Source organism: Gouania willdenowi, chromosome 17, assembly GCF_900634775.1.
Source record: "Gouania willdenowi chromosome 17, fGouWil2.1, whole genome shotgun sequence".
NCBI classification, from domain to species: domain Eukaryota; kingdom Metazoa; phylum Chordata; class Actinopteri; order Blenniiformes; family Gobiesocidae; genus Gouania; species Gouania willdenowi.
In genome coordinates, this window is record NC_041060.1 from 14,151,585 (window position 1) to 14,160,814 (window position 9,230).

General features: G+C 40.2%; 1 protein-coding gene across 1 annotated transcript; it reads right to left on the reverse strand.

The window, feature by feature from the left end:
* Nucleotides 1–2,793: 2,793 nt before the first annotated feature.
* On the reverse strand, nt 2,794–8,254 carry LOC114479524 (phosphatidylinositol 3-kinase regulatory subunit gamma-like). Its single transcript, XM_028473253.1, has 10 exons — nt 8,200–8,254; nt 6,162–6,273; nt 5,945–6,043; nt 5,680–5,860; nt 5,469–5,585; nt 5,234–5,376; nt 4,939–5,115; nt 4,778–4,852; nt 4,523–4,693; nt 2,794–4,415 (listed from the first exon to the last, which is right to left on the reverse strand). Exons 1-10 carry the CDS (start codon nt 8,252–8,254, stop codon nt 4,145–4,147), a joined length of 1,401 nt encoding a protein of 466 aa, XP_028329054.1. The 3' UTR covers nt 2,794–4,144.
* Between the last annotated feature and the right edge of the window lie 976 nt (nt 8,255–9,230).

Here is a 9,230-nt window from a genome sequence, read left to right on the forward strand (position 1 = left end):
CACAGCTAGCTTGCTGTCACTTTCTTTTTTGTAGTTGTGTGAGATATTTTGCTTCCATCATTAGTTCCTTTAGCCCAGGCCCAGTTTTTAAAGAAATGATCAAGTTAGTGAAGCCGAGGTCAGTAATGCTGTCTGTATTTGCTAAATCAGTGTTAAAATCCTCTAATTACTAAATGTTATACAGAGATTTTGCATGTTTATGATGGCATTGCCTTTTCTTACAAAGTCTTGAAAATGTGGTAGTTTCTGAAATTCTTTAGAAAAAGATCAGGGTTGGATAATCAAGGTCCAGATTTGAATCCTTCAAAATAAAAGCTTTTTTTAAAAAAATTATTATTATTATTGCATGGAATTAATAGTTTACATATTTAGCTCAATACGTTCTTCTTGATCCTGGTTTTGGCCTCTGTGACTTTTAGTAAATCTTGTTTGCACAGTCTCAGACTGTGCTCAGTCTCACATGGCTAGAAATCTGAAATGCAAACAAAAAGTATTTAGATAAACATCATTGTGTTTCAGTTATGTAGCTACCAATGTGTTAAAAACTAAAAACTTTATTTTATATACATTGTATTATAAATATTAATCGCAGTCATTTTGCATATAGTCATCTATCGTGAATTTATTTGATAACTGTTTAGTGTCAAGTTTTTGACTTGATTAAAGTGCATTGGCGTTATGCCACATGTTTCTCCTTACTTCTCAATAAATAGTATTTTGAAAGTGTATTAATGCCTCTGTGTTTTGCTTTTATCTTTTGAAATGCAACGGGAATGCTAAGAATATTTTAAGAAACATTGGAAGATGGTAGATTATATAAATGCATTTTAAACTATTTGCAAACTTGCACTCGAAAAAGAAAGTCATTCTAGAAGGACATTATGAACAGTGTGGTCATGTATGTAGGCTATGGAAGGGAATGCAGAGGTTAAATTGCAATTTCCAGACTTTAACAACTAAGTAATCAACCAGTGAACCTAATTTCCCATGAGAGATGTAATCACTTTAGAAAAGTACACACATGAGTATTATGCAACATATGGTGTTTTACTTGTGGTATCATGCGTGTAAAAAAAAACCCTGGTTCTGGTGTGTTTTTATTGGTTCAGCCTGCCTTCAGCCCATAAGCCAGCTATAATGTGCGCTAGTACTGGAGAGACGGCAAATAAACTCTTTCTTTATTAAACCTGCCTTCCACATAGCAACTGCGAGCTGATTGGCTGAGAAGCCGCGCGATCCTGAGCTGCTATTGGCTGAGTGGGGCAGCGTCCAACCGTGAGTCGGACGGAGAGACAGTGGAGGAGGAATCTGCTTGGCTGCCTGGCAAAACTGAAAGCGAATACCATTCTGTTTTTGAAAGCCTGTGAGACAGTTGATGGAGTGTGTATTTTAGGCGTGACTCCAAAGGTAATTCGTCCTCCTGACACCCCCCCCCCTCCACTTTTTCTTTCTTATTTTCCTCCTTCTTTTGCTGTGAAGACTTATTTAAGCGAAGTGTCATAAGGCCTGACAGTACAGGGAAACATGAGAGAAGATGGAAATGATTTCTCAGTGTTATGACTAAGACACAATGTTATAGGGACTTGGTTTCTTCATAGCTTACATTTGGGACTTGGGGAAGGCAGAAAGGGAGCACTGGGAATTTAGGCAAACTGCTGTCAAAGCAAAGTTTTGGGGCATGGCCAAGTAGGCGGGGAGGTTCTGGAGATGAAGAAAAAGTAGGAAAAGGCCCATTGTGACCTTTCAGCCTTCATTTTTTTTTTTTTTAGAAACCATCCTGTGCAGGACTAAAGGAAACACTTTTCTGGTGGGCCCACCACACACATTGTCCCTCTGCCCACTTCTTTTCCTTCTTTCTAGGGCAGCCCGAGGGTGACTCAGCTTTGGTACACACTGTCCTCTTACTATTCACACTTTGTCTGGTTGGTCCACATAGAGCAATGCCACGTAGCCTGTTCACAGGATTTTCATTCTGACACAAATAAGAGGGAGTAATCTGCAAGGCCTGGACTAAGAATCTCATCTTGCCTGTTAAGTACATCCCTACCTTCTGTACCTCATTAATCCTTACCTACGCAGGTTTTATGTGATGGACACCTGTTGCCCTGTTCGAAGTTGGGCAAATGGTATTATCATGTCAGTGATGCTAACTTAGTGAACGAAAGATAAGATTACATTTTCAGCACAGATGGCAGGGTAAACCTTATTATTAGATTGTTGTATGTTTGTGAAATGTGGGAGGAGAGGAAACTAGTATGTTCCTGTTAGTTCTTTCATTGAAATTGAAACGACAGTGATTGATAAATTTTAAAGGAAAAAAAGGACTTTTATCCCCTGCTATCGGAAAACGACATTCCTTCGGTAGAAACATCAATAGAAAGAAGGTCAATTCAATGCATATTTTGTGCGTGACTTGATGGCCAGGCTTCGTGAGGAATGGGCCCACACATTTCCTGCTATTGTACTTGCCATTTCCGTTCTCTTCAATCTGTCCGCAGTATGTCCTTTAGTGCCCTCGCACATAGCGGTATCAATGCTGACCCCAGGATAAGCTCATTTAACCACAATTGTTCCACTAAAGACAGACCGTACACTTTGCATGACTAGCCATCACAGGTTAAGTTAGTTCACGGATTGTGTTTTGTTAATTTCCTGTGCCGTTTCTTTGAAATGTCAAAAATGAAACTTCAGTCGTTACCTTGAAAAACACGTCATTTCTAGGTTAAATTAAGTGTTTTTTTTTTAAACAGAATTGAACAGGAACTGCAGTAAAACACAAATGATTTACACACATTGACAAAACCCTCATCAGTTTATTTTTCTTTCAGCAAGAAAAAGTTCAGGATCTCACATTGCTCAGCTTTGCTTGAGGAGTCTCTGCAACAACCTTCCCCACTTTGCAGTTAAGATAAAATCTTTAGGAAGCTTCCATTTTCCTTCCATAAACCAAGCTCAGGAACACCTTTCAAGGTTTCTCTGTACAGAGTATCTATTGTCTTTAAACTTGAAATAAATGTGCCAAGTTCAACATGTAATCCTTTCCCTCTTAAGCTATGGAGGCCGCATGTCACAGAAAAACATTCATAGCTCGCGCAATGCCGCAGTTCAAGTAATGGAGGCTGGATACTTCCGGACCTCTGGCAGTTCACACAAACATCAGAGGCCACATCATCCCAACACCACCAAGGAGAGTGCATTTTTGTGGCAAATGTCGACCTCTCATACAGCATTTACCTTCACCACCACCACCGCCGCCATCGTCATACTTTGCAACAATAGAAATACTGTTGGATTGCACTTTCTTCAAGCTTTCATCTTGTGGCATGTTTCTAGAAAAAATATATATAGAATACAAAAAGCTTATACTTCTTCGAGTAACAGAATATAACATACAGTACTTTAGATTATGTTTGATCAGCACATCAGTAGGTGTACGTTAAACTGCCCTACCCTTGCCCAGATGCAATTACAGGAATAATCAAGGTTGTGGGGTTTTGCTCGATATGGAGTGCTTTGGTCAATGGGTATGACAACGAGTATGCTTTCAATGTGGTTATTCTACAAGATGTTAGTGCTACATAATAATCCACTGTATATGTATGTTAGGGCTAAGTGTCAAGACACACCACGACTTTTCACATATTCACACGTGGCATTTTTAACCCTAAATAATGGCTCGTTCCATCAAACCATTACCATAGAACTAATCAGTTTTACAGCACCATTGTCCAAAAATCCCTCGCAAAAAGCACTAAATAGTAGCATCATATCAGTCAAATTTTCAGGGATGATTACATGTTTAACCCTGAAAATTGACATCTCTCGCAAAAGTTTAAACACAAATGTCTATCTCCTGACTTTGTTGAGCAAGTTCTGGGTAATCGACATCCCTAACTGGAAAGGTGTCCGTTAAGACTAAACTGCAAAAAAAAGGAAGTACAATAAGTAGTTTGAAAGTCTAAAACAATCTCCTTTGAAAACAATATTGTGGAAAAAAAAAATGACATTCAAGTCTGGTCCCACTTCATTCTGTAAAATTCCATTTACAAAAAGACTTGATGGAATCACTGTAGTGCAAAATAAAACACAATGCACCCCCGACGCTGTCCGTCTCAGAGTATACAGTAAACTTGTCCTTGTTGAGTTACATCTCCGGGGCAGCGAGCGAGAGCCCTGACGTGTGTTTGGGAGTTTGTAACAGTTTATGCTCCTCGTTTTGAGATGTCGAGGAAGTCGCTTTGGCATGCACGGGATATGACAGCCTCACGTCAAGAGCGTCATTGTGTTGCGCTAAAGAGTGCAGGCGGTAGTGCAGAACGAGCTCCTTCAGCGAGCAGTGGACGTCGTAGGGCTCTGCGAAGCCGTATCCGTGTGGCGTGCTGTAGACCATGCAGTGCTTCACCTCTTCATTTACACTGTAACAAAATGACAAATAAATAAATAAACCTCAGTGAGAAAACACTGGGAAGTGACACCTTTATGTAATATTCACTTTTAATTTGTTAAAAAACATGTTACTTACACAACAGAGCAAGCATAACACCCCTGTTTGCTACTCTGGCGGATCAGGAAGGTTCCCTGAGCTTTGCCTTGAAGCATTTCCTCTGCCTGAGTCCGACTCAGTTCACCGACAAACCAACTGGTCTCATCGTAATGAGGCAAATTCTTCTCGTCTCCTTTCAACACGTAAGTGCTACAAAAACAAAGAGTACAGTTTGAGATTCTCTACTTCAAAGCTCCATTTATTACAAATAAGTGAACATGTGTTGTAACTTACTCATCTAGGCTGTCACTGTGTATTCCCAGCCAGTCATTAATGCGTTTCTGTCGCACGCCTTTGTGATTAAGCCAGCTAAGACATAAAAAGAAATGTTTTAATTCCAAGGCAAATAATTAGACATTGTCTATCAGATTAAAACTGTATTCGACAGCACTTACTTAAGGTACTGGTCTCTCATGTTGCGCAGCTCAATGAGGTCCGGCCGCAGACTATTTATCTTCCTGTCCGTCTCTCTGTATTTCTCCACCTGTGTTCTCAAGTCGTCTTCCAGGTGGATTTTGCTATCGTAGATTTCGTCAAGGCGGCACTTCAGCTTCTCATAATTGATCAGGAAGCTGAAAAGGAGAAAATCAAAACCCTGAATGTTACAGCTCAAACACAAGCGATTAAGTCTTTCGTTGGCTCCTAAAAAACCATATGGGAGCATTTTATGACCGTGGTGTAATAAAATACCTCTCAAGATCTTTGTCAACTCCTTCCAAAAAACTGTCTCTGTCAAACTCCTCCCCGTATCGTTCCTGCTCGCGACACTGCTCTTCGAAGATTAACATCGTCTCATTAAAAGCTTCTATTGCCGTTCGCTTCATTTGAATCTCCTGCAACGGAAAGACGACGTCCACTCAGCACAAATTCTACACATTCTGAAGAAATATCATATCCTTTGGAATACATAAAAATTATACAATACCTGTGAAGTCTTATTGAATTCATCATAAAGACGATCAAACTCTTTTGATTTTTCTTGGTACTGGCTATGAACCTCCTTTAGTTTTCTGCCTGCTACATCGACACAGTCTTCTTTCACCTGGATCCAAAAACACAACTTAGTTTAATGGACACATTTTTTTGTATAATCAGAGTTAATGATTTTTTTTAATCTAAAGATAGTGCTCACTCACATGTTGGAAACGTGAGACGGGATGGGTGAGCATCAGGTCCAGTGTGGCATTATACTCCACCAACGGATGGTGCTGATAATACCAAATAAGCTCCACGACAGAAGTGAACGTGAGGGGGTCTGAAAAGCCGTAGCTCCCATCACAGTGGTAGATCTTGATCAACTTGTTGTGACCGTCTTTCCTGGAAAAAGCCACAGGGCACAAATTTAGAATTATGGTGGAAAAATTGTTATGCTTTCTTATAAAGAATTGTTCCTTTGTGTACCTCAGGGTTAGCGTAAAGTCTCCTTGCAGCTTTGTGGATGCGTCTCGCACCAGAAAGGAGCCATCAGGTGTGTCTCGGAGCTTCTCGTTCACTTCATCCCTAAGGGGAGAATCAGTTATTTTTTGACGACGTGCCAAGTTGTATTCAAAGTCAAACCAAACTTGCTTAAACCGATCAAACATCAGCTAAGCAAAGGAGATTACATTCTATATCTTACCGAGTTATGTCCCCCCAGTACCACTCAGCGTCTTGTAGAGAATACGAAGGAGGTGAAGGACAGCTGTCATCCATGGTGGGGGACACTGGCTTTGTTGATCTGGGAGGGAGAGCTGGAAAGTAAAAGAAAGACAGACAATGAAATCAAAAGCAAAAGCATCCTACAGGAAGTTTCTTAGAAGGAAATCACCTTGTAAATGCAAATGATTCATATTTTACAAGAGAAGTGCTTGTAACCATGGGTCCCCTCACCCCTATCCACACACACTTTGTCACACCCTTGCCTGATGGAGCCAGTCAAGATCAGGGGACAAGCCCAGGCATGTTTCCATGCAATATCAGTGGCCAAGACATGATCTTACTTCAATCAGCAAAGGAAATGGGTGTCTGCTCTTTAGGCGCAAGATAAGTAAACAACTATAGGTTGAAAATATCTAAGTAATGACCACAGTCAGACTTTTCAATCACCAACTATTGCAAAGTAAATACCAGACCAGTTTTCAAAGTTTGCTTTTGGCACTGTACTGAATTGCATGACTGCCATTAAATAGACTGTAAATCATATTTTGAGCCTCTTGGACAAACCCTCCCATTTTATAACCACTGCAAGCTGACACATCATACGTTTTCCATCAACTCTTTAAAACCAAGAATAACAAAAGAAACCAGGCTTAAAAGTTGTAAGCGTTTGCTCAAATATGAAGGGGAGAAAAAAAAAAAGAGCAAACCGCAGCAAGAGAGGTGAAGGGCGATATATATTTCACTTCAGGACAAAAGTGCCTTTCACGAAGCTGTTCAGGGAACATACAAGAGCACCCTCTGAGGGGAGAAAATGTGGTTTTCTTTTTCTTCCTTCATCCGCTTTCCACTTTTTCCCCCCTTCCTGACCTTAAAATAAACAAAAGACAGGTGCAGCAGCAGCAACAGCAGCAGCAGCAGTGTAGTGTACTGAGGCAGCCACAAATGATGATCATCCTGAGCTCCTGAAATGACATGGGTTCATTTTTGTATTCATTGTCTCTCCCAGAAAATGTTACAATGATGGTTTATACCAGGACTGGTTGTAAGCTAAAAAAAAAAAAAAAACATAATTTTGATAATAGGTTTAAACTTTTAAAATATACCAAATAAAATAAATTTTAGTTAGGGTTGGTTTACTTCATAAAGGTTTATGGAGAAACTGGTGGTGAGGGAGAATGATTTATTTATTTATTTTTTTAATTTTTTTCAGTGTAGCAGAAAACAGAGTGCATGTGTTGTTTTGTTTGTGTGTCAGCTGTAGCAATGTTAGGAATACATATCAGTGTAATAACATAACCCAAAATAACCAACGTGTGTGATGCATTTAGTGTGTTTACAAAGGTAAAGTGAAAATGTATTTATTCATTTTAAATGATCCCATATATGGTTCAAACTTCAAAAATGTCACACTTCTGTGGCAATATGGTGACTAAAATAGTAGTAAAGTGTAAATAATGACGTGATAGATTAGGGTTAAGTCATGGGACTGTCTGCTCTGTAAAGCCTGTAGCCTACTTTTCAACGCTAGCGCACAAATTAAGCACGACTGGCTGCAGAAGAAGAGAGAACAAAGCGGTCGTTTCATTTCATTCTCTCTCTGAAAATCCATTCCCTTCCAAATGCTTCATCGCCATCTTATGCCAAGTCTAGAAATGCCTTTTGGTTAAACTGTTACTGTGTGCTGTAAAATGCTGTGTCGAGCGGCTCAAAGTTGGCCATAAGCAGCCGGACAAAGGAAAAGAGGCAGTCAGTCACTGCGCCTGAGCATCAGAAAAAGGTATTACGTAATTGGCAAGTGAATTGCGCTATGCATGCCCGGGCAAAGCCGCTGGGGGAGCACAGCGCCTTACGAAGCTGACAAATGTAACGTTTCCACCGACACCTGCACCACATTTATCACTTGTCAACATTATTACGACTAAATATCACCAATAGAAGAAGGTGGACCATCTTTTGTTAACCACCTCGTCCTTTAGAGGGAGAGAAAAAATATGCTGGCTTTAACTTCTTTAGCTTACCTGGAGGTGATTGATCCATTTCGATGTAGAATAAACCTTCAGAGGGATAAACCATTCCTGTAGATCAATAGGAGGCGATGTTTTTCCGCTGTTGTCGTGGAATAATTCGCCTTTCTCTTGCCACAAATGAAGGACTGTGAAACCACGTCCAACAAAGGCTTGGACACCAAAGAAAAGCCCTCAGATATTGAGTCCATACGCGTCCTAAAGTCCAAACGGAATATCTCAGCATAGCCTGTTTTTTTTCTGTTGTGTTTTTAACAATTACGTTGTCTTTTCTTTCTTCTCGCCAGAGGAAACGGATTGTCAGTCCATGTCCTGTCGCGGCTGCGCTCTACTTTATCTCACTTTACAAGTGGAGCGACTTTTTAAGGGTTGTTCGGCCCATCGTCTTAGCGCGAACCAACTTACCAGTCACACGGGGGGTGTCCATCCGCTCACAAGAGCCTCTGTGCCGATAATTGTCATCAGTTTAACATGATAACACCTAATCTAGAAGGTAATGAAAACATTTAAGATGCATACTGTTTATACGTCTTAACCTTAATCAGCTTTCTTTTTTGAAAGTGGCTGATTCTTTCTCCCCGGTGACCCCCTCAAACCGAATGGTACATCCCAGACCTTTTCCATTCAGCCATCCAGCTTCACTGAACAGCTGAAGAAAGCGTTGCAGGGCATGAATGGAAAAGAACAACAATGTCAGAACCGTGAAGGAAATGTGCAGCTTATCTACTTTGTCTATATTTTCATATTAGGGAACAATACCATCATTTTTTTCCCCCATTTTTCTTTTTTAATCTCTTTTGGCGCTGCCTTCTCTTCAAGATTTCAGTATAGTGCAATACATGCACCAATTGCATTACCTTGTGCGCAATGGCGTTATCATGTTTAAACTCTTTATCTCTTGAGAGCCATGGATCACTATCTTCAAATCATGTCTGTCTGAAGGGCAAATGAATAGGCTTTCATGCTGACATGTGAGCACTGCATTCCTGTTGAACTTGTTCAACATGTTACAGCAAAAAATGACA